The sequence below is a fragment of the Nerophis ophidion genome, linkage group LG22 (genome assembly GCF_033978795.1).
Source record: "Nerophis ophidion isolate RoL-2023_Sa linkage group LG22, RoL_Noph_v1.0, whole genome shotgun sequence".
NCBI classification, from domain to species: domain Eukaryota; kingdom Metazoa; phylum Chordata; class Actinopteri; order Syngnathiformes; family Syngnathidae; genus Nerophis; species Nerophis ophidion.
Genome location: NC_084632.1, coordinates 35,483,939 through 35,508,917, shown reverse-complemented (window position 1 = coordinate 35,508,917; position 24,979 = coordinate 35,483,939). Strand labels below are relative to the sequence as shown.

Genomic DNA, 24,979 nt, shown 5'->3' with positions numbered 1-24,979 from the left:
ATTTAAGCTCGTCTTTGCCAGTCAGTCGCCCTGTGCTGACTTGTTTCATGCCTTGCCATAGTTTCGTGCTTCATGCCACGCCAAGTAAGTTTTGTTTGATTTATGTTCTTAGTCTGTTTATGCGTTAGCTTTGTTCCTTAGCCCAAGTTGTGCTTCCACTGTGAGCGATTTTTGTTTGTATATTTTTTTTGTCAAAATTAAATCATGTTTTTACCTAAATGCCATGTCCCGAGTAGTCCGTCTGCAACCCCCTCGCCCCCCATCGTGATATAAAATACTTCTTACCATTAATGCGACTTCTTAAACAGGTGCGGTAGAAAACGGATGGATGGATTTAAATGCATGAGAATGTTTTGTATTTTGCACGTTATGTTTAGCACTGTGATTACCAGCGAAATTATTCATAATTATCGCGTTAAGCAATGTCAGCTAAGATTTATCTAAGAGCCAGATGCAGTCATCAAAAGAGCCACATCTGGCTCTAGAGCCATAGGTTCCCTACCCCTGACTTAGAATATGTTCCCCTAGTGTCCAAATACCTCTAAATTAAGTCTTTGTTACTTAAAATATGTTCCCCATACTTAAGTGTTACCAAAAACATATAACATTGTCTTGAATTTGGAAAAAAACAAAACATTTTATTTATTTTACATATGGGGCGGTATAGCTCGGTTGGTAGAGTGGCCGAGCCAGCAACTTGAGAGTTCCATGTTCGATCCCCACATCCGCCATCCTAGTCACTGCTGTTGTGTCCTTGGGCAAGACACTTTACCCACCTGCTCCCAGTGCCACCCACACTGGTTTAAAAATGTAACTTAGATATTGGGTTTCACTATGTAAAGCGCTTTGACTCATTAGAGAAAAGCGCTATATGAATATATTCACTTCAAATATATTCTCTTTTCACTAAAGAAGGGTTCGGTGAAAGCTCATATCAAACCGGTGGGGTTCGGTACCTCCAACAAGCTTAAGAATCACTGCCCTAGGAGGAGTTTGTTGAAGTACGACCCCTTTGTGTTGCTGAAAAATGGCCGGCGGAAACCAAGATGGCCTACACTGCAAAAACTCGAATCTAAAGAAGATTAAATATCTCAAATAAGGGTGATATTTGCTTATTTTCTGTCTGATAAGATAATTCTTCTCACTTAGCAGATTTTATGTTAGAGTGTTTGACATGTTTTAAGGGTTTTGGTCCTAAAGGATCTCAGTAAGATATTACAGCTTTTTGCTGAGATTTGTTGACCTATATTAAGTAAAACATGCTTGAAACTAGAATATCAACTGTTGCAAAGCTGTGTCATCAACACAAGTATAAAACTACTTTTTTTAAAAGTAATAATTTCTTATTTCAAGCATGAAATAAAAAAATCATGACTTTGACACAATTGTGTCTCATAATTAAAACAGATGACAGTTAAAAGGACTTTGCTGTTTTATTTTCAATGAAACAATAGAAAATACGTACTCAGATAGTAGTACAGTTGTTCTTAGTATAGCTCAGGGGTAGGGATCCTATGGCTCTAGAGCCAGATGTGGCTCTTTTGATGACTGCATCTGGCTCTCAGATAAATCTTAGCTGACATTGCTTAACACGATAAGTAATGAATAATTCTGCTGGTAATCACAGTGTTAAAAATAACGTTCAAATTATAAAACATTCTCATGCATTTTAATCCAACCATTCATTTTCTATCGCACCTGTTCAAGAAGTCGCATTAATGGTAATTAGTATTATATTTATTATTGGTTAGCTTTAGAATAACAATGTTATTAAAAAGAATAAGAAGTGAATTATATAGCACTTTTCCTCTAGTGACTCAAAGTGCTTTACATAGTGAAACCCAATATCTATGTTTTACATTTAAACCAGTGTGAGTGGCACTGGGAGCAAGTGGGTAGAGTGTCTTGCCCATGGACACAACGGCAGTGACTAGGATGGTGGAAGCGGGGATTGAACCTGCAACCCTCAAGTTACCGGCAGGGCCATTCTACCAACCGAGCTATACCGCCCCAACTTGTTATACCCTAAAAATGTTGGTCTTACGTAAAAATGCACGCATTTAGTTGTATCTAGTGTTAAAAAATATGATATGGCTTTCACGGAAATACATTTTGAAATATTTGGCTTTCATGGCTCTCTCAGCCAAAAAGGTTCCCGACCCCTGGTATAGCTTATAGCAGGGGTAGGGAACCTATGGCTCTAGAGCCAGATGTGGCTCTTTTGATGACTGCACCTGGCTCTCAGATAAATCTTAGCTGACATTGCTTAACACAGTAAGTAATGAATAATTCCGCTGGTAATCACAGTGTCAAAAGTAACGTTCAAAATATAAAACATTCTCATGCATTTTAATCCATCCAACCGGTTTCTACCGCACCGGTTCAAGAAGTCGCATTAATGGTAAGAAGTATTTTATTTATTGTTGGTTAGCTTCAGAATAACAATGTTATTAAAAAGAATAAAAGACTTATTACACTCTCAAAATTTTGGTCTTACTTAAAAATGCACGGATTTAGTTGTATTCAGTCTTAAAAAAAATATTATATGGCTCTCACGGAAATACATTTTGAAATATTTGGCTTTCATGGCTCTCTCAGCCAAAAAGGTTCCCGACCCCTGGTATAGCTTATAGTATAGTATAGTTATTAGGCGGTATAGCTCGGTTGGTAGAGCGGCCGTGCTAGCAACTTGAGGGTTGCAGGTTCGATCCCCGCTTCAGCCATCCTAGTCACTGCCGTTGTGTCCTTGGGCAAGACACTCTACCCACCTGCTCCCAGTGCCACCCACACTGCTTTAAATGTAAAAAATAGATATTGGGTTTCACTATGTAAAGTGCTTTGAGTCACTAAAGAAAAAGCGCTATATAAATATAATTCACTTCACAAGTAAGAATATACTTATTTCAAGGTATTTTTGGGGTCATTGAGTTTAGCTAATTTTACTTGTTTTGCAAAGTCTTGACAAGCCAAATTTTCTTGTTCTATTGGCAGATAATTTTGCTTGGTTCAAATAAAATACCCCTCATTTTTTTTTCTTGTTTTTGAACACTGACTTTTTGCAGTGTACTTTCTGTCCGTTTCCACATATGAGTTCTTGAGACTTTTTCGTGCGTTCTGTCACGAAGGACGTCTCTAGCGATTTCCGGGACGATACGTGATTCTGGTACGAGAGGCTAAATTATAATTTTTTTCCTCAACTATTGAGCCAAATTTAAAGTTCTGTTTCGGGACCTCTAAAATATCCGATTAGAGCCCTATAGGTCATCTGTGCAAAATATGTGGAGTTTTCGTGTATGCCGAGTGCCTCAAAAATGCATCCTAAGTGGGAGAAAAATAATATTAATAATAAAAAATTGCAGTTACAACAGGGACTTTGCAAGTACTTTCCTGCTCGGGCCCTAATGATAATATTGTGTTTATGCAGTTGCAGATGCATCCAATGAGCTGGTTCGACATTTCCTGATAGAGTGCACCCAGAAAGGAGTTCGTCTCAAAGGCTGCCCCAATGAACCGTACTTTGGTGAGAATACTACAGCTGCAGTCAATATAATTCCCAACATGAAAGTAATAAGAGTAGACCCTTCAATCTAAATGATGCCTACATAATCTTGATTGTTGTACTAGAATATGAGTTTTTCTTTAAATTCGCCAAATATACACATACAGGATTTTTTTTTACAGTGAGAAATACACAAAATACCATAAAAATGCTGAAAATAAAGTGTAATGTAATCACGTACACTTTGCAGGATCAACAACAAATGCAATGTTTTAATTAATGCAAAAAAACCAAACAAAAAAACGCATAAAAATCCTACAAAGACTGCACAAGCGAAATGCTGCAACTTTAAGGAACAAAATTGAAGTTTGCCAGACCAAGCAATGTTAACATTAGCAATATAAACCAGTTGCTTTAAAATATTGATATTACTATCACAATGACTTAAATAAAAACGTTCAATTTAATTCCGCCTCTTCAAAGGTCAGCCAACCTTTTTGTGGACATCCCGCTAATGTCTTTAAAGATGGACATCCCTCGGGTCTGGCTCCACTGGTAGCATGACAAACATCTATTTTGTTTAGTGAATATGAAGCATTTCTTTCATGCATTTTTTTTTATATATTGTGTGTTTTTGGCTTTTGCTGATTTATTTTGTTTTCTAATTTTGCAGTGATTATGTAAAACATTTTTCCACTGCATTGGTTGTTTGGTGTGTATGTTCATGGATCATCGCTTTGTTTGGAGCATTTAAAGGTTTTTGTCCATCTACCAAATATATTGTTCTATTTACAGATTGTTTTGCCTATTTCTAGTGCTATACATGGGCTATACATATATATACACACACACACATATATATATATATATATATATATATATACATACACATACATATATATATATATATACACATATATATATATATATATATATATATATATATGTATATACACACACACACACACACACATACATATATATATATATATATATATATATATATATAGTGGGGCAAAAAAGTATTTAGTCAGCCACAGATTGTGCAAGTTCTCCCACTTAAAATGAGTTAGGGCTGGGCGATATATCGATACAAACGATATATCGTGGGTTTGCCTCTGTGTGATATAGAAAATTACTATATCGTAATATTCGAGTATACGTTCTCACACAGTTGCTTTTAGCTGCAGGCAATACACTACAGGCGTTTCTCAGTCCTTCTCGTCTCTCCTTCTCACAGAGAAGTAAAATAAGCCCACCTTCTTACATACGTCACATACAGTAGGGCAAAAAGTATTTAGTCAGCCACCGATTGTGCAAGTTCTTCCACTGAAAATGATGACAGAGGTCTGTAATTTTCATCATAGGTACACTTCAACTGTGAGAGACAGAATAGGGAAAAAATCCCGGAATTCACATTGTAGGAATTTTAAATATTTTATTTGTAAATTATGGTGGAAAATAAATATTTGGTCAACCATTCAAAGCCCTCACTGATGGAAGGAGGTTTTGGCTCAAAATCTCACAATACATGGCCCCATTAATTTTTTCCTTAACATGGATCAATCGTCCTGTCCCCTTAACAGAAAAACACCCCCAAAGCATGATGTTTCCACCCCCATGCTTCACAGTAGGTATGGTGCTCTTGGGATGCAACTCAATATTCTTCTTCCTCCAAACACGTCGAGTTGAGTTTATATCTAAATGGATACATGGATGATACAGCAGAGGATTGGGAGAATGTCATGTGGTCAGATGGAACCAAAATAGAACTTTTTGGTATAAACTAAACTCCTCATGTTTGGAGGAAGAATACTGAGTTGCATTCCAAGAACACCACACCTACTGTGAAGCATGGGGGTGGAAACATCATGCTTGGGGCTGTTTTTCTGCTAAGGGGACAGGACGATTGATCCGTGTAAAGGAAAGAATGAATTCCTGGATTTTTTTTTCACTTTCTGTCTCTCACAGTTGAAGTGTACCTATGATGAAAATTACAGACCTCCGTCATCATTTTAAGTGGGAGAACTTGCACAATCGGTGGCTGACTAAATACTTTTTTGCCCCACTGTATATACAGTACATGCCAAAAGTTTGGACACAACTTCCCATTTCAATGCGTTTTCTTTATTTTTATGACTATTTACATTGTCGATTGTCACTGAAGGCATCAAAACTATGACACCTGTGAAGTGAAAACCGTTTCAGGTGACTGCCTCTTGAAGCTCATCGAGAGAATGCCAAGAGTGTGCAAAGCAGTAATCAAAGCAAAGGGTGGCTATTTTGAAGAAACTAGAATATAAAATAATGTTCTCAGTTATTTCAACTTTTTTTTTTTTTTTAGTTTTGATGCCTTCAGTGACAATCTACAATGTAAATAGTCATGAAAATAAAGAAAACACTTTGAATAAGGTGTGTCCAAATTGTTGGCCTGTACTTTATATACAATATATATATATATATGCAATATATATATATATATCAATATATATATATGTATATATATATATATATATATATGCATATATACATACATGTATGTATATATATATATATATATATATATATATATATATATATATATATATATATATATATATATATATATATATATATATATATATATATATATATATATATATGATTTATCTCCCGGGCTTCACGGTGGCAGAGGGGTTAGTGCGTCTGCCTCACAATACGAAGTTCCTGCAGTCCTGGGTTCAAATCCAGGCTCGGGATCTTTCTGTGTGGAGTTTGCATGTTCTCCTCGTGAATGCGTGGGTTCCGGGTACTCCAGCTTCCTCCCACCTCCAAAGACATGCACCTGGGGATAGGTTGATTGGCAACACTAAATTGGCCCTAGTGTGTGAATATTGTCTGTCTATCTGTGTTGGCCCTGCGATGAGGTGGTGACTTGTCCAGGGTGTACCCTGCCTTCCGCCCGATTGTAGCTGAGATAGGCGCCAGCGCCCCCGTGACCCCGAAAGGGAATAAGCGGTAGAAAATGGATGGATGGATTTATCTCCTCTGAAAAACCTTCTGCCACGTGCATTTTCTTGGGTCTAGATAATTTCAGCACTAAAAAAAAGGTTCTGTTGTCTAAATAGTGTTTTTTATATTGCCCAGAAAAGGTGGTACAGCTTCAACAATATCACAAAACACTACAGGATAGATTTCATACAGTAGATGTGCCGTAAATAAGTTTTTCCATGGTAACAGCCAGTAGACACCTCACACCTCCTTTAAATAGGGCTGTCAGCACCACTTTCGCACTTCTTATCAATTGCGCCGTGTAGTTTTAACAGATTATCCCGCAACACACCTTCTAATAGTATTCACAATTTTATAATTTGCACACGCTACTTAAAGTGTGATATTTAGGATCTTAGTAGATTAGGCCTTATTTAAGTACAGAAATGAGCACATAAACAAATAAAGACACTTGTATTTACTTTTTTAAGTGCAGCCCGTCAGCAGTTTATTGTTGATTACTGACCATCTCAACTGGTTATTGCTATCCTGTTAAAGTCTGCAGTTAAACTCTCCCTTTTTTGCTAGGTTTTTCTGTTGTTCTTGGCGTCTAATGTTCATTATGAATTCATGTTGTATGTTTCTCTCAGGAAGTCTCACTGCTCTGGTGTGTCAACACTCCACTACACCTCTGGCTTTGCCCTGCAAGCTCATCCTGCCTGACAGAGGTAGGCTCTACACTACTGTAAATGTGATACATGTATTAAATAGAAATGTGTCTACACAATATGGAAATTAAATCTTAACCAAGTCAGAAATGTATGTCAATGTAGGTCAGTGCAAGAGCTACTGCTAATAAAAATAAAGAGGCTTTCTGTGTTTCTTTTGCATTGACTCCTTTTTGTGTGACTTTTCTTGCAGACCCGTTGGAGGAGCTCAGTGACTCGTCGGCAAATACGGCAACAAACTCAGCAGCCGAGCTTTTAAAGCAAGGAGCAGGTAAAAAAATAATTCAATTAATGTTTCTGTGAAAATCTATACTAACTGTGCTTGTAGGATTTAATTAAGATGCAATACACACAAATTCTGTCTTATGATAATCATGTAAAGAGATTAGATTTGCTGCGGTGTAGCACTGAGTTATACTGCAAGATCTTCCTAGTGTTATGCACTTAGAGAATATAATAGTACAGTGTAATGCATTAAAACAGTGTTTTTCAACCTTTTTTGAGCCAAGGCACATTTTTTGCATTGCTGCACACCACCAGCAGAAATCATTAAAAAACAAAACTCAGTTGACAGTAAAAAGTCGCAATTGTTGGATATGACTTTAAAGGCCTACTGAAATGAGATGTTCTTATTTAAATGGGGATAGCAGGTCCATTCTATGTGTCATACTTGATCATTTCACGATATTACCATATTTTTGCTGAAAGGATTTAGTAGAGAATATCGACGATAAAGTTTGCAACTTTTGGTCGCAAAAAAAACCAACCCTGCCTTTACCGGAAGTAGCAGATGATGACGTCATGGGTGTGAGGGCTCCTCACATCCTCACATTGTTTATAATGTGAGCCTCCAGCATCAAGAGCTATTCGGACCGAAAAGCGACAATTTCCCCATTAATTTGAGCGAGGATGAAAGATTCGTGGATGAGGATAATGATAATGAAGGACTAGAAAAAAAAAAGAAAAAGAAAAGGCAATTGCATTGGGAGCGATTTAGATGTTTTTAGACACATTTACTAGGATAATTCTGGGAAATCCCTTATCTTTTTATTGTGTTTCTAGTGTTTTAGTGAGTTAAATAGAACCTGATAGTCGGAGGTGTGTGTTCACGGGTGTGTTGACGCCAGTCTCTGAGGGAAGTCACGGCAGCTGCATGGACAGCGCAAGCTCCGCTGATCTCCGCTAAGAGGCAACTTTTTACTGAAATTTTCTCACCGAAACCTGCCGGTTGACAAGTGGTCGGGATCCATGTTCGCTTGACAGCTCTGATCCATAGTAAAGATTCACCTCCGGAAATTTTAAACAAGGAATCACCGTGTGTTTGTGTGGCTAAAGGCTAAAGCTTCCCACCTCCATATTTCTACTTTGACTTCTCCATTATTAATTGAACAAATTGCAAAAGATTCAGCAACACAGATGTCCAAAATACTGTGTAGTTGCGCGATGAAAAGAGACAACTTTTAGCCGCAAGTGGTGCTGGCTAGTATGTCATACGGGACATTTTCAACAGGAAACTCCGCGGGAAATTTAAAATTGTAATTTAGTAAACTAAACCGGCCGTTTGCAATGTTAATATTTCATCATTGATATATAAACTATCAGACTGCGTGGTCGGTAGTAGCGGGTTTCAGTAGGCCTTTAAACCATAACCAACCATGCATTAATTAATATAGCACTTGTCTCAAAGTAGGTGTACCGTCAACACCTGTCACATCACGCTGTGACTTATTTTGAGTTTTTTGCGGTTTTCCTGTGTGTAGTGTTTTAGTTCTTGTCTTGCGCTCCTATTTTGGTGGCTTTTTCTCTTTTTTTAGTATTGTCTGTATAGCAGTTTCATGTCTTCCTTTAAGCCATATTTCCCGCATCTACTTTATTTTAGCAATCAATAATATTTTAGTTGTTTTTAATCTGTCTTTGTGGGGACATCGTTGATAGTCATGTCATGTTCGGATATACATTGTGGACGCCATCTTTGCTCCACAGTAAGTCTTTGCTGTCGTCCGGCATTCTGTTTTTGTTTACTTTGTAGCCAGTTCAGTTTTGGTTTCGTTCTGCATAACCTTCTCTAAACTTCAATGCCTTTTATTAGGAGCACTCACCTTTTGTTTATTTTTGGTTTAAGCATTTGATACCTTTTTGCTTCCTGCTGTTTCTGACATCTACAAAGCAATTACCGTATTTTTCGGATTATAAATCACTCTAGAGTATACGTCGCACCGGCCGAAAATGCATAATAAAGAAGGAAAAAAACATATATACGTCGCACTGGAGTATAAGTTGCATTTTTGAGGGAAATTTATTTGATAAAATCCAACACCAAGAATAGACATTTGAAAGGCAATTTAAAATAAATAAAGAATGGTGAACAACAGGCTGAATAAGTGTACGTTATATGAGGCATAAATAACCAACTGAGAAGGTGCCTGCTATGTTAACGTAACATATTATGGTAAGAGTCATTCAAATAACTATAACATATAGAGTAGGGGTCTCAAACTCAATTTACCTGGGGGCCACTGGATGCAGAAACTGAGTGAGGCTGGGCCGCAAGAAAACATTTCTTATAAAAATCTAACATGAACTTTTTAATGAATTCACCTTCTTTGAATGGCTTTCCCACCCAAGCAACATACTTGCCAACACTTGCGATCTTTCCGGGAAGCATCCAAATATCAGTGCCCCTCCCGACAATCTCCCGGGACAATCATTCTCCCGGTTCTCACCCCGACAACAACATTAAGGGCGTGCCGTGATGGCCATACCTTTATCGTCCTCTACAACCTGCCGTCTCGTCCACTTTTCCATCATACAAACAATGTACCGAACACAGTCATAAATTGAATGTGGCTTCGCAAGACATACTTGGTCAACAGCCATACAGGTCACACTGGCGGTGGCCGTATAAACAACTTTAACACTGTTACAAATATGCGCCACACTGTGAACCCACACCAAACAAGATTGACAAACACATTTTGGGAGAACATCCGCACCATAACACAACATAAAAAATACCCAGAATCCAATGCAGCCCTAACTCTTCCTGGCTACAATGGGGGGCGATGTTGGGGGTGGCGGGGCTGTATACTGTAGCCTGCAAGGGATTCTGGGTATTTGTTCTGTTGTGTTTATGTTGTTTTACGGTGCGAATGTTCTCCCAAAATATGTTTGTCATTCTTGTTTGGTGTGAGTTCACAGTGTGGCACATATTTGTAAGAGTGTTAAAGTTGTTTATACGGCCACCTTCAGTGTGACCTGTGTGGATGTTGACCAACTATGTCTTGCAGTCTCTTACTGCGTCTACAGAAGCCAAAATCAACATACAGTATAAAAGGGCCGGCACGCTGTTTATGCAGGTTGTAGAGGACGTTAAAGACAGCGACTCCACGGTGCCCCCTTACTATTGCTAATTGAGTGAAATTCGGGAGAATGATTAATCCTTAAGGGGCACTGAAAATTGGGAGTCTCCCGGTGAAATCGAGGTATACAAATATGACGATGTAAGTCTCCTTTCATTTAAAACTTGCGGGCCGCACCAACATTAAATTTTCATACCGAGATACGGGCCGCAAAATAATGTCTCTTTACCAAACAATCTGTCACTCCTAGTCGATAAATCCGATGAAATCTTCTTCCTCGATGTCGCTTCTAAACAACTCTGCCAACTCCAAAGGTATGCGCCGCTTCCATCTTGTTGTTTTCTGCTGCATATTTCACTACGTCCAGCTTGTAATCTGCAGTACATGATTTCGTCTTTGGTGTCATTTTTGTTCAGCCCTTCTCAGTTTTTATGTTACCGCCAACGTTGAAATGATCCATTTTAATAGTAGCATATAGCAGTTAGCATCCCTTGACCCACAATGGACTTCCGCCATGACCCTCCCCCACCGAATTCTTATTGATTGACGTGTATGTGATGATTGCTGACATTTTCTTCGTCTCTTCCGCAAATTAGATAAATGATATTATTTAATATTTTACGGTGATGTGTTAATAATTTCACACATATGTCGCACCCTCTGAAAAAAACTGTGATTTATAATCCGAAAAATACGGTAGCTACCTGCTGCCACCTACTGACATGGATGAGTGTTACACGGTTACTCTGCCGAGCTCTAGACAGCACAGACACTCAACAACACATAATTTGCAGACTATAATCACTGGTTTTCAAAAAATATTTCTAACTCAAATAGGTGAAATTAGATAATCTCCCACGGCACACCAGACAGTATCTCACGGCACACAAGTCCACTTGTATTGTGTTTCATAAAACATATGTTTTTAATATTTTTGTAGCTTGTAATGTGTGGTACCTCGGCTCTGTGGAACTGGAGTCTCTCACGGGACACCAGGCAGTTCAGAAAGCGACCACGCTGACACTCGCCATGGACCCTCCGTCAGCCTCGACTGTTGTCCACTTTAAGGTGTCAGCACAGGGAATCACACTCACAGACAACCAGAGGAAGTAAGTGTGGATGTCTACACAATACAATACAATCACAAATTAAATACTATCTTTTGATTATACACTATTTCAACTATATATCATTCCTTAAGGCTGTTTTTCAGAAGACACTATGCAGTCAATACAGTCATCTTCTGTTCTCTGGACCCGCAGGGCAGAAGGTAATTGTTGTTTACATTCACAAGACAAGCTCACATCCTTGCACGTTGAGACGTGGTTTCGCAATCACAGAGGATGACATAATTTCATTGGGCACATAAAATCAATACAGTAATGAACACATTTTACAAGTGTTGAATTTGGTTTTATTTTGCCTTCAACTCGTTTGACTTCCTAGGACAGAGCTATTCAACTGGTGGCCCAGGGGACCATATCTGGCCTGCGAATGACACTGACGTTTAGTTAAAAAATTTGGAGACAAATATTTTTGCAGCAAATTCCTGTTGTAAGGACCACTTTAAACACATTGGCAGATCCTTACGTTGACATTTCAACCTTTCTAGCAAACATAGAACACCGGGGTCCAAACTTGTGATAACTAAGGTGTTCCTCAAGGCTCTCCTTTAAGTCCTCTCCGTTTTGACAGAAGTCAAATATTTTTGGTAATGTGATTTATGTAACTAAGGTGTTACTGTAGCTTGTTTACAATAGATGCAACACGTGTTCATTTGTTCAACCTTTTTAAATACTGTATCGTAGTGGAGTTCTTCAGGGTTCCAATGTTAAGTCCTCTTTTTTACATCATTTGTGCTTTTCAAAGGGTGTGCTGAAAATTATGTTAAAAAATACTTCCTAAAAACCATAGAGGCTGTCATATAGATGATTTTTGACTAGCTAACAGCTTCTGTAATGCTAACAAAATAAATAGACCAAAATCAAATGTCTACTGTAGAGGACACTGGTTTCCAAACTAAAAAAAATAAGATAAAGCCCTTAGCTTTCTGGAAATGTGGCCCCCAAAGCAATTTATTTGAATAGCCCTGTCCTTGGGACTTAAACACTTGTTTTTTTAATGCCTTTCTTATTAAGTTGCTGTTGCTATTTGGAAATAGTTGGATCTAATGACTATTTTGTTCCACACAGATGGACAAGAGGCAATGATTCTACAGCAAAGTGCGTACCTTCATACTCATCTTTTTCCATGGACTAATGTGTTTTCTCAACTTTACCCTTCAGTTTTTGATCGTCTATGTCTGTTATTCACAAAAATAGTACACGCAATTACCTCATCGCAATTAAGACGTTTATGCATTTAAATATTCCTAAGAGCTCAGTCGTTGAGGGCTTTTTACCCCTGGTGCCTCACCCAGATGATGGTGACGCAATCTGGGTCCCCCTTCTAATGGGTTCACCACCTGTGGTTGGAGCCTAGGTAGTTTGGTACAGTGTGAGCTGCGTGGTGGTCGAAGGCAAAAACTTTGTAGTTCTTGGGGGTGAGGGGAGAGGGCTACCAAACCAAAGAGCGCTTCTACTGGTAACTCCTTTGTTCTACTGTGGCAATGTTCATGTGAACAATAACTGTGAGATCTGGAAGGGTGTGATTAGGAGGCCCACCACCCCCGATCTGAACCCAAGTGGTGTTTTTGAATTAGACTGGGAGACATTAAGCCATTGTCTGTGTTCCATGCATTCATAGTTAAAGCAACTAACCAAAGCTGGAGGAGGTCAGTGTCTGTCATGGTTGGAACCTTTGGACCTATTGGTGGACTTGGGCGAGAGGGATGTCAACAAGCTGAAGAAGGAGCTTTTTGTTCTGTAAGACCCTGAAGGAAAGGGATAAGATGAGGCAAACATTGTGCTTGGGACTTTGGGGACAGCACCTCTGGATTGACAGGTGTTGGCCCCACTCTCTTCTTAAGAAGGGTGTGTTCTAACTACAGGGGGATCACACTCCTCAGCCTCTCTGGTAAGGTATTTTCACGGACTTTACCAGATAGGCAAACCTCAGATTTAGGAGGAGCAATGTGGTCTGCACCTCTTTTTGGACTTGGAGAAGGCATTCGACTGTGTTTAATTCCTGCCGGGGGTGCTCTGACAGTATGTGTTCTGGACGCTATGATCTTGTGCCAGAGTTTGCTCTGCATTTGCTGTTGTATTCAGTTCCAGTGAAGATTGGACTGTCCTTTAACATCCAATTTGTTCATGTCTTAGAATTTCTGGACAGGGCCAGGGTGTTGAGAGGTTCTGGTTTCATAGACCAAGTACTGGGTCTATGCAGATCTTTGCAGATGACGTAGATCTGTTGGCTTCATCAGGCTGTTATATTAAATGGCTGGAATTAAAATCAATGAGCTTTGGTCATGAGCTTTGGGTCATGACCGAAAGGATAAGTTCACGGGTACAAGCGGCCGAAATGAGTTTCCTCCGCCGGGTGGCGGGGCTCTCCCTTAGAGATAGGGTGAGAAGCTCTGCCATCCGGGAGGAGCTCAACGTAAAGCCGCTGCTCCTCCACATCGAGAGGAGCCAGATGAGGTGGTTCGGGCATCTGGTCAGGATGCCACCCGAACGCCTCCCTAGGGAGGTGTTTAGGGCACGTTCAGCTGGTAGGAGGCCACGGGGAAGACCCAGGACACGTTGGGAAGACTATGTCTCCCGGCTGCCCTGGGAACGCCTCGGGATCCCCCGGGAAGAGCTATACGAAGTGGCTGGAGAGAGGGAAGTCTGGGCTTCCCTGCTTAGGCTGCTGCCCCCGCGACCCGAACTCGGATAAGCGGAAGATGATGGATGGATGGATGGATGGATGGAATTAAATTCAGCACCTCCAAATCAGAGTCTGCGTTAGCACTTATAATAACAATATCACTAATACTTGGTTAATAATTAAGTCACGAAATGTAAATTGAGTGTTGTTGGCGCTTTTTGAATGGTTATTTGTAGGATTTCATGGGCAAAATAGTGAAACAAACTCCCATCGGTTCCGCTGCAATCTGACTTTTATTTATGCTCATTTACTATTTTGAATGCAAACAAAAAAATAATCCATCCATCGTCATGACTTTCATGATGAATGTGAACGATAAGCAAAATGCCCCAAAAAATCCCTTCCCCTTTAATGAAGCTACTTTTTTGGAATAATGATGAACAATACATTTAAGGTTATGTACATGTGCCTCACAATACGAAGGTCCTGGGTTCAATCCCGGGCTTGGGCTCTTTTTGTGTGGAGTTTGCATGTTCTCCCCGTGACTGCGTGGGTTCCCTCCGGGTACTCCGGCTTCCTCCCACCTCCAAAGACATGCACCTAGGAATCAGTTGATTGGCAACACTAAATTGGCCCTAGAGTGGGAATTTGAGTGTTAATGTTGTCTGTCTATCTGTGTTGGCCCTGTGATGAGATAGCGACTTGTCCAGGGTGTACGCCGCCTTCCACCCAAGTGCAGCTGAGATAGGCTCCAGCACCTCTCGCGACCCAGAACGGGACAAGCGGTAGAAAATGGACGGATGGGTGGCTGTTGGGGCGGCATAGCTCGGTTGGTAGAGTGGCCGTGCCAGCAACTTGAGGGTTGCAGGTTCGAATCCCGCTTCTGCCATCCTAGTCACTGCCGTTGTGTCCTTGGGCAAGACACTTTACCCACCTGCTCCCAGTGCCACCCACACTGGTTTAAAATGTAACTTAGATATTGGGTTTCACTATGTAAAGCGCTTTGAGTCACTAGAGAAAAGCGCTATATAAATATAATTCACACTTCACTTTTCTCAACATTTTTAGGGGAGACTGAAAAATAGATTAATTAATTACATAACATTATTAATCAATCGCTCATTTGTTTTAATTGCTTCACAGCTCTAATCTAAATATCTCAATTTGTTTTCTTCCCAGGATCTTTGGGTTTGTAGCAAGGAAATCTCAGAGTGAGACTGAAAATATTTGCCATCTCTTTGCCGAACATGACCCAGAGCAGCCAGCGAGTGCAATCGTCAACTTTGTCTCAAAGGTTATGATCGGGTCACACAAGAAGTGAGGAAACTCAAACAGACTTACTGCACTGACTCCAAATAACACAACTGTAACATTCACAAACCAAAACCTGAAGAACACGAGCATCAAATGCTCAAAAGAAGAAACTCCAGCACCTCCTCGAAATGTTTATGCGGAGTGTGCTGCAACGCTACCATGGACTGCATGAATTCATTTATGACTGACCAAAGAATAAAAACATACTTACAAGGAAATAATTTGATACTAGGACCCTTTTTTTTTTATAGAGGGTCTGCTATGAAAATTTGATTTTCACAATTTATATCACATTTTTGTCACAACCTTGTTGCTTTTCTCATTGATAGCCAGGGTAAAAATAGCATTGTTTGGATTGATTATAATTTTTTTTTTTTTTTTTTTAATGTTTAACTTATTTTTTAAAACGGATTTCACATACACAAGGACAAATGTAAGGTGTAATACCATTATTTTGTGGCTTCGTATGTTGGAAAACCTTTGTGCTGTGTATATATATATTTCACTAAATATGTATCCATTAATTCGGATGTATGAAAGTTTTTTTTTCGAAATATACTTCATCCATGCCAGAAACTGTATTTTTGTATAATATCATGATTCATACATTGTATAAAAAGAAGAGTGTATCTCAGGATTTGTGCTATTATGTCACATGTAATGTAATATGATTTAAAATTGAGTACAGTTTTGAATTGTATTGTTTTTGTACAGCTATGGAAAATAATAAGATACCACTAGAAAGTTATACATTTCTCTGATTTTACTATTTACAAGTATGTGTTTGGGTAAAATGACCGAGCACTTAAAACTACTGACAAGAGTATTGATAATTTATTTTGAATAAAACAACAACATGGTCTAACACTCGAGTTTTAAGAGCTCAAAATTGAAAGAACAAAACAAAAGACAGGTTCAATAAAAATGTGTTTTACTGTAATCCTTTCTAACTGTGGATATGCTGACTTCAACGTTTCAACTTTGGCTGCTGGCTTCTGTCTGTGTTGCTATGGTAATTGTTCAATATCAATAAACATGTTCATATAAATGAAATAATGTAATCCAAACGCGCAACGTGAGAATTTTTGAAAAACAAGAAAAATTCAAACAACAAGCCCTTAAATGGGCAGATTTCAAAAACAGGAAGTTAGGTACCATCATATATAATGTGTAATTACAAACCCCGTTTCCATATGAGTTGGGAAATTGTGTTAGATGTAAATATAAACGGAATACAATGATTTGCAAATCATTTTCAACACATTTTCAGTTGAATATGCTACAAAGACAACATGTTTGATGTTCGAATTGATAAACATTTTTTTTGGGCAAATAATCATTAACTTTAGAATTTGATGCCAGCAACACATGACAAAGAAGTTGGGAAAGGTGGCAATAAATACTGATAAAGTTGAGGAATGCTCATCAAACACTTATATGAAACATCCCACAGGTGTGCAGGCTAATTGGGGTGGGTGCCATGATTGGGTATAAAAGCAGCTTCCATGAAATGCTAAGTAATTCACAAACAAGGATGGGGCGAGGGTCACCACTTTGTAAGAAAATTGCCAAACAGTTTTAGAACAACATTCCTCAACAAGCTATTGCAAGGAATTTAGGGATTTTACCATCTACGGTCCGTAAAATCATCAAAAAGTTCAGAGAATCTGGAGAAATCACTGCACGTAAGCGATGATATTACAGACTTTTTATCCCTCAGGCGGTACAGCATCAAAAACCGATATAAGTGTGTAAAGGATATCACCACATGGGCTCAGGAACACTTCATAAAACCACTGTCAGTAACTACAGTTGCTCGCTACATCTGTAAGTGCAAGTTAAGAATATACTATGAAAAGCCAAAGCCATTTATCAACAATATCCTGAAACGCAGCCGGCTTGGCTAGACTCGAGCTCACCTAAGATGGACTGATGCAAAGTGGTAAGGTGTTCTGTGGTCTGACGAGTCCACATTTCAAATTATATTTGGAAACAGAGGACGTGGTGTCCTCCAGAACAAAGAGGAAAATAACCTTCCGGATTGTTATAGGCGCAAAGTTCAAAACTAAGCATCTGTGATAGTATGGGGGTGTATTAGTGCCAAAGGCATGGGTAACTTACACATCTGTGAAGGCACCATTAATGCTGAAAGGTCAATACAGGTTTTGGAGCAACATATGTGGTCATTCAAGCAATGTTATCATGGACGCCCCTGCTTATATCAGCAAGACAAGTGTTACAACAGCGTGGCTTTGTAAAAAAAGAGTGCGGGTACTTTCCTGGCCTGCCTGAAGTCCAGACCTGTCTCCCATGGAAAATGTGTGGCGCATTATGAAGCGTAAAATACGACAACAAGACCCCGGATTTTTGAACAACTTAAGCTGTACATCAAGCAAGAATGGTAAATAATTCCACCATGAAAGCTTCAACAATTAGTTACCACAGTCCCCAAACGTTTATTGAGTGTTGTTAAAAGAAGAGGTGATGTAACACAGTGGTGAACATGCCCTTTCCGAACTATTTTGGCACTTGTTGCAGCCATGAAATTCTAAGTTAATGATTATTTACAAAAAAAAAATAAAGTTTATGAGTTTGAACATCAAATATCTTATCTTTGTAGTGCATTCTATTGAATATGGGTTGAAAATTATTTGCAAATCATTGTATTCCGATTATATTTACATCTAACACAATTTCCCAACTCATATGAAAATGGGGTTTGTGAAAAAACAACACAGGAGTCGTGAAAAAAACTTGTCATAGCTGGAACACAAACACCAAGCATTTTTCCTTTACCGCTTAAACTTACTGAAAAAGCACATTTACACAAACCCCGTAGCATTGATATTATGACATCACAGCGCTTCACTTTATCCACATTTTTACAGCCTTATTCCGAAATGGAATACATTCATCTTGTCGATTAAAATTCTACAGACAATACCCCAGAATGACAGTGCAAAAAGCATGTTTAAAACTTTTTGGCAAATATAATAAAATAAACAACAACAAAAAAATCACATGAACATAACTATTCACAGTTGATGCACCTTTAGCAGAAATTACAGCCTCGAGTTAGGGCTGGGCGATATATCGATAAAAACGATATATCGCGAGTTTGCCTCTGCGCGATATAGAAAATTACTATATCGTAATATTCGAGTATACGTTCTCACACAGTTGTTTTTAGCTGCGGGCAATACACTACAGGCGTCTGTCACTCCTTCTCACAGAGAAGTAAAATAAGCCCACCTTCTTACATACGTCACATACAGTGGGGCAAAACAAGTATTTAGTCAGCCACCGATTGTGCAAGTTCTCCCACTTAAAATGATGACACAGGTCTGTAAATTTCATCATAGGTACACTTCAACTGTGAGAGACAGAATGGGAAAAAAAATCCAGGAATTCACATTGTAAGAATTTTAAAGAATTCATTTGTAAATTATGGTGGAAAATAAGTATTTGGTCAACCATTCAAAGCTCTCACTGATGGAAGGAGGTTTTGGATCAAAATCTCACGATACATGGCCCCATTCATTCTTTCCTTAACATGGATCAATCATCCTGTCCCCTTAACAGAAAAACAGCCCCAAAGAATGACGTTTCACCCCCCATGCTTCACAGTAGGTGTGGTGTTCTTGGGATGCAACTCAGTTTTCTTCTTCCTCCAAACACGACGAGTTGAGTTTATAACAGAAAGTTGTATTTTGGTTTCATTTGACCACATGACATTCTCCCAATCCTCTGCTGTATCATCCAAGTGCTCTCTGGCAAACTTCAGATGGGCCTGGACATGCACTGGCTTAGGCAGGGGGACACATCTGGCACTGCAGGATTTGATTCCTTGTCGGCGTAGTGGGTTACTGATGGTAACCTTTGTTACTTTGGTCCCAGCTCTCTGCAGGTCATTCACCAAGGTCCCTCCGTGTGGTTCTGGGATTTTTGCTCACTGTTGTCATCATCATTTTGACCCCATTGGATGAGATCTTGCGTGGAAACTCAGATCGAGGGAGATTATCAGTGGTCTTGTATGTCTTCCATTTTGTGATAATTGCTCCCACAGTTGATTTTTTCACACCAAGCTGCCTGCCTATTGTAGATTCACTCTTCCCAGTCTGGTGCAGGTCTACAATTATTTTCCTGGTGTCCTTCGACTGCTCTTTGGTCTTGGCCATAGTGGAGTTTGGAGTCTGACTGTTTGAGGCTGTGGACAGGTGTTTTTTATACAGATAACGAGTTCAAACAAGTGCCATTAATACAGGTAACGAGTGGAGGACAGAAAAGCTTCTTAAAGAAGAAGTTACGGGTCTGTGAGAGCCAGAGATCTTCCTTGTTTGAAGTGACCAAATACTTATTTTCCACCATAATTTACAAATAAATTCTTTAAAATTCCTGCAATGTGAATTCCTGGATTTTTTTTCACATTCTGTCCCTCACAGGTGAAGTGTACCTATGATGAAAATTACAGACCTCTGTCATCATTTTAAGTGGGAGAACTTGCACAATCGGTGGCTGACTAAATACTTTTTTGCCCCACTGTACATAAACGCCATCGCCCAGCAGAGAGGTAGCAGCATGGCTTACGTTAGCTGAGACAGGACGTGCAAGCAGAGCGGTGTGAGTGACATTACAAGAGAGAGAAGGTGCGAAACTGATCACAAATGGAGGAAAAACGATTAATGCCCAAAAAACAGCAGGGGGTCCATTATCTGGCGGTGGTTTGGCTTCAAGCGGGAAGATATTCAGCAGACAACAGCCATATGCAAAGTATGCAGCAGAAGTGTTGCTACAAAAGGTAGCAGCAGTACTAATTTGTTCTTACATTTAAAAAGTCACCCGCGAGAGAATGAAGAGTATTTAATAAATACAGTTTTGGTAAATGGACTTAGTTGTGATATCCCTCTCTGCATGAAAGTTTAAAATGAACATATATTAATGCAGTATGAAGAATAATGTTTTAATGTAGACAAATAGAATCATAGTACTGCTGTGATTGTATGCATCAAGTGTTCATTCAAGGCTAAGGCAAAATATTGAGATATATATCGTAAATCGCGATATGGCACAAAAATACCGAGATATTAATAAAAGCCAATATCGCCCATCCCAACATTGAGTCTTTTTGAATACGATGCTACAAGCTTGGCACACCTATCTTTGGGCAGTTTCGCCCATTCCTCTTTGCAAGCGCCATCAGGTTGGATGGGAAGTGTTAGTTTTCATCCAGGATGTCTCTGTACATTGCTGCATTCATCTTTGTCTAGTCAGAGAGGTGACCATGAGCCTGATGGTCATTCTGTCAGAGATACAGCATTCTTCTGTGGAGAGAGGAGAACCTTCCGGAAGGAAAACTATCTCTGCAGCAATCCACCAATCAAGCCTGTATGGCTGGGGTCACCAACCTTTTTGAAACCACGGGGTACTGATTAATGCGAAGGGCTATCAACCAGTTTGATACACACTTAAATAAATTGCCAGAAATAGCCAACTTGCTCAATTTACCTTTAATAAATACATCTATATACATAAAAATGGGTATTTCTGTCTGTCATTCCGCCGTACATTTTTTTTCCTTTTGCGGAAGGTTTTTGTAGAGAATAAATGATGAAAAAAACACTTAATTGAACGGTTTAAAAGAGGACAAAACACGAAAAAAAAGAAAATTAAATTTTGAAACATAGTTTATCTTCAATTTCAACTCTTTAAAATTCTAAATTCACCTGAAAAATATGAAGAGAAAAACTAGCAAATTCGAATCTTTTTGAAACAAAATTAAAAAAGAATTTATGGAACATCATTATTAATTTTTCCTGATTAAGATTAATTTTAGAATTTTGATAACATGTTTTAAATAGGTGAAAATCCAATCTGCACTTTGTTGGAATATATAACAAATTGGATCAAGCTATATTTCTAACAAGGACAAAACATTATTTCTTCTAGATTTTCCAGAACAAAAGATCTAAAAGAAATTCAAAAAACTTTGAAATAAGATTTGAATTTGATTCTACAGATTTTCTGTATTTGCCAGAATATTTGTTTTTTTATTTTAATCATAATAAGTTTGAAGAAATATTTCACAAACATTCTTTGTGGAAAAAACAGAAGCTAAAATGAAGAATTGAATTAAAATGTATTTATTATTCTTTACAATAATAAAAATAAAAAAAATACTTGAATATTTATTTAAACTGTCAGGAAAGAGGAAAGAATTTAAAAGGTAAACAGGTATGCGTGTTTAAAAATCCTAAAATAATTTTTAAAGTTTTATTTTTTCTCTAAAATTGTCTTTCTGAAAGTTATAAGAAGCAAAGTAAAAAAAATAAATTAATTTATTTAAACATGTGAAGACCAAGTCTTTAAAATATTTTCTGGGATTTTCAAATTCTATTTGAGTTTTGTCTCTCAGAATTAAAAATGTTGAGAAAAGCGAGACCAGCTTGCTAGTAAATAAATACAATTTAAAAAAATAGAGGCAGCTCACTGGTAAGTGCTGCTATTTGAGCTATTTTTAGAACAGGCCAGCAGGCTACTCATCGTTTTGCATTTGAACTTATATACACCATTTTAACATCTCTTTTAAAACATATATTAAAAAAAAAGAACCTATAACATTTCTCCTTAATGCAATGTTTGGTATCTTTAGTATTAAATATCCATCCATTTTCTTCCACTTATTCCCCTTTGGGTTCGCGGGGGCCGCTGGTGCCTATCTCAGCTACAATCGGGCAGAAGGCGGGCTACACCCTGGACAAGTCGCCACCTCATCGCAGGGCCAACACAGATAGACTGACAACATTCACCCTCACGTTCACACGCTAGGGCCAATTTAGTGTTGCCAATCAACCTGGTACTAAATATGTGTTTTATAATTTTGCCAATAGATGGCAGTGTTAGCCAACTTTAGTTTTTAACAGGGACAGGGACGCGGATCACTCACTTCATGGCAGTTAATTTATTAACAATTGTGTTCATTCATTGATTTATTTTGCCCGTGAAAAACCCCAGACAACTTTCTGCTTAAAGTGATATTATTGGAGATATACTTTACCATAGGTGGAGTGAACGTGGAACATTGCAGCTGCTTTATCTACAATAAAAAATTCAGAGTATAAGTTAGGTCATGTCACATTTATATATATATATATATATATATATATATATATATATATATATATATGTATTCGATACATTCAGGGTGTTTGTGCTTAAAAGCCTGATTCGACCAATACATATATCCCAAGCTTGATTTATATTCATTCATTTAATCGAGAAATACAGTAGGAACATGTTGCATTTTTAATACTTTACACCCTATTAAATCGTTAGAACTGCTAAATGTGTGTTAAATCAACTTTATTGACAAAAAAAAAAACAGGCTTATGTAAAGCAGCTAGCTTACCTCATACGTTGTCATCCCGGGGAGGCCATTTCCTGGGTTAGTCACGTGACAGTCACGTGACATCAACCCCCAACTGCTTTGCACGTGTCACTTTGCTGCTTTAAATGGGTTTTATGCAACTTGCTCAAAGTGGAATTTTTCAAACCAAAATATATAACCAGAGATGTCCCGATAATGGCTTTTTTGCCGATATTCCAATATTGTCCAACTCTTAATTACCGATTCCGATATCAACTGATATTTTTTCAAAAAATAGGGGTATTTTAACTGATTTTAGCAAAATTATCTGCCTATAGAACAAGAAAAAAGTGGCCTGTCAAGACTTTTCATGGCAAGTAAAATTAGCTAACCTCAATGAACCCAAAAAATACCTTAAAATAGACTGACCATACGTCCCCCGGACACGTCCACTTTTGCGGGACTGTCCGGGGTGTCCGGGTGGGGTTTCTTAAATGCCTTAAATGTCTGGCGTTTTGTGTCAAGGTTGCGTGTATTTTCAATGTACGTACAGGTTTAAGAGGGGTTAAAAACAGTGCACAGAGAGAGCGAGAGAACAAGATAGTGAATCTATTGTCAATCAGGGCATATCTGCTCAACAGCCATACATTTCACACTGACGGTGGCCGTATAAGCAACTTTAACGCTGTTACAAATATGCGCCACATTGTGAACCCACACCAAACAAGAGTGACATATTTTGAGGTGGCGACTTGTCCAGGGTGTGGCTGAGATAGGCACCAGCGCCCCCAGAGACCCGAAAAGAAATAAGCGGTAGATGGATGGATGGATGGATCCGCACCGTAATACAACATAAACACAACAGAACAAATACCCAGAACCCCTTGCAGCACTAACTCATCCGGGATGCTACAGTATTTCAGAATATGGTTAGCCTCCCATAAAATAAGTATATTATCACTAATAAGAAGTGAACTTTACTTAGTAGAATAAGAATGAGACCTTTTTGCTGAAAATGTTGAAAAATATTCTTAAATTAAGCTCCTGTAGAACTTTGTTGTAGTTCTTGGGCTCAAATACTAGTGTGGCCTCTGTAGGCCTGCTGTAGTGTGTAGCATTCTGGGAATTATCTGTGATGGAAAAATGCACTGCACATGTAATGGAGGAATGCACCGTGCAGGGTTGAAATTCTACTGAATTTGCATTAAATCAGGTTGCTTTAGCCAATAACCATGCTGCAAGATCTAGCATGTTTCTATTCAATGTTTATTCCCATTAATTTCCCTTTAATTCCTGTTAATTCCCATACATTCCCGTGGGAAGTTTCCAACTTTGAATATTCCCAGAATTTTGCCACCCTACTTGGGATACGATTAGAAAATGACAATGGAAAAATAACTTGTCAGTTGGGGTGCTGAACCAATGCACTGCAAAAAGTCAGTGTTCAAAAACAAGAAAAAAAAAATACAAAAAATATGGGTATTTTATTTGAATTAAGCAAATTTATCTGCCAGTGGAACAAGAAAATGTGGCTTGTCAAGTTTTTCCAAAACAGGTAAAATTAGCTAACCTCAATGAACCCCAAAATACCTTAAAATTAGTATATTAGTGAGAATATACCTATTTTAAGGTATTTTGGGGTTCATTGAGGTTAGCTAATTTAAATTTTAATGCTAAAAAAGTGCACTTTTCTTGGTAGAAAAAAGAGACCTATTTGCTCAATATGCTGAAAAATATTCTTAAATTAAGTAAATGTCAGTGCCATTATATTGAAATAATGATATGCCCTCGGCATCATGATTTTTTTTTCATGCTTTAAATATTCTTACTTTAAAAAAGTAGTTTTCTACTTGTGAGTGTTGATGACACAGCTTTGCAACAGTTGATATTCTAGTTTCAAGCATGTTTTACTTAATATAGGTCATCAAATCTCAGCAAAAAGCTGTAATATCTTACTGAGATCATTTAGGACCAAAACCCTTAAAACAAGTAAAAC

The 24,979-nt window shown here is 38.4% G+C and overlaps 1 protein-coding gene and 1 long non-coding RNA gene across 3 annotated transcripts in view; one reads left to right on the top strand and one right to left on the bottom strand.

Moving 5' to 3' along the window:
* The window catches only part of tns3.2 (tensin 3, tandem duplicate 2), a 124,932-nt gene extending 108,251 nt beyond the window's left edge, over positions 1–16,681 (top strand). For both annotated transcript variants that reach the window (XM_061883772.1, XM_061883771.1), the window contains 7 exons: positions 3,425–3,520; positions 7,120–7,197; positions 7,391–7,468; positions 11,497–11,665; positions 11,758–11,826; positions 12,749–12,778; positions 15,486–16,681. In XM_061883772.1, the coding sequence (XP_061739756.1) occupies positions 3,425–3,520; positions 7,120–7,197; positions 7,391–7,468; positions 11,497–11,665; positions 11,758–11,826; positions 12,749–12,778; positions 15,486–15,627 (662 nt within the window). In that variant the 3' untranslated portion in view covers positions 15,628–16,681. The remainder of the gene's footprint in view (positions 1–3,424; positions 3,521–7,119; positions 7,198–7,390; positions 7,469–11,496; positions 11,666–11,757; positions 11,827–12,748; positions 12,779–15,485) is intronic.
* On the bottom strand, positions 11,453–23,087 carry LOC133540822 (uncharacterized). The gene is made up of 3 exons (XR_009803738.1): positions 23,026–23,087; positions 22,675–22,713; positions 11,453–11,679 (listed from the first exon to the last, which is right to left on the bottom strand). It is a non-coding gene; the product is annotated as an uncharacterized LOC133540822 (long non-coding RNA).
* Positions 23,088–24,979: the final 1,892 nt, after the last annotated feature.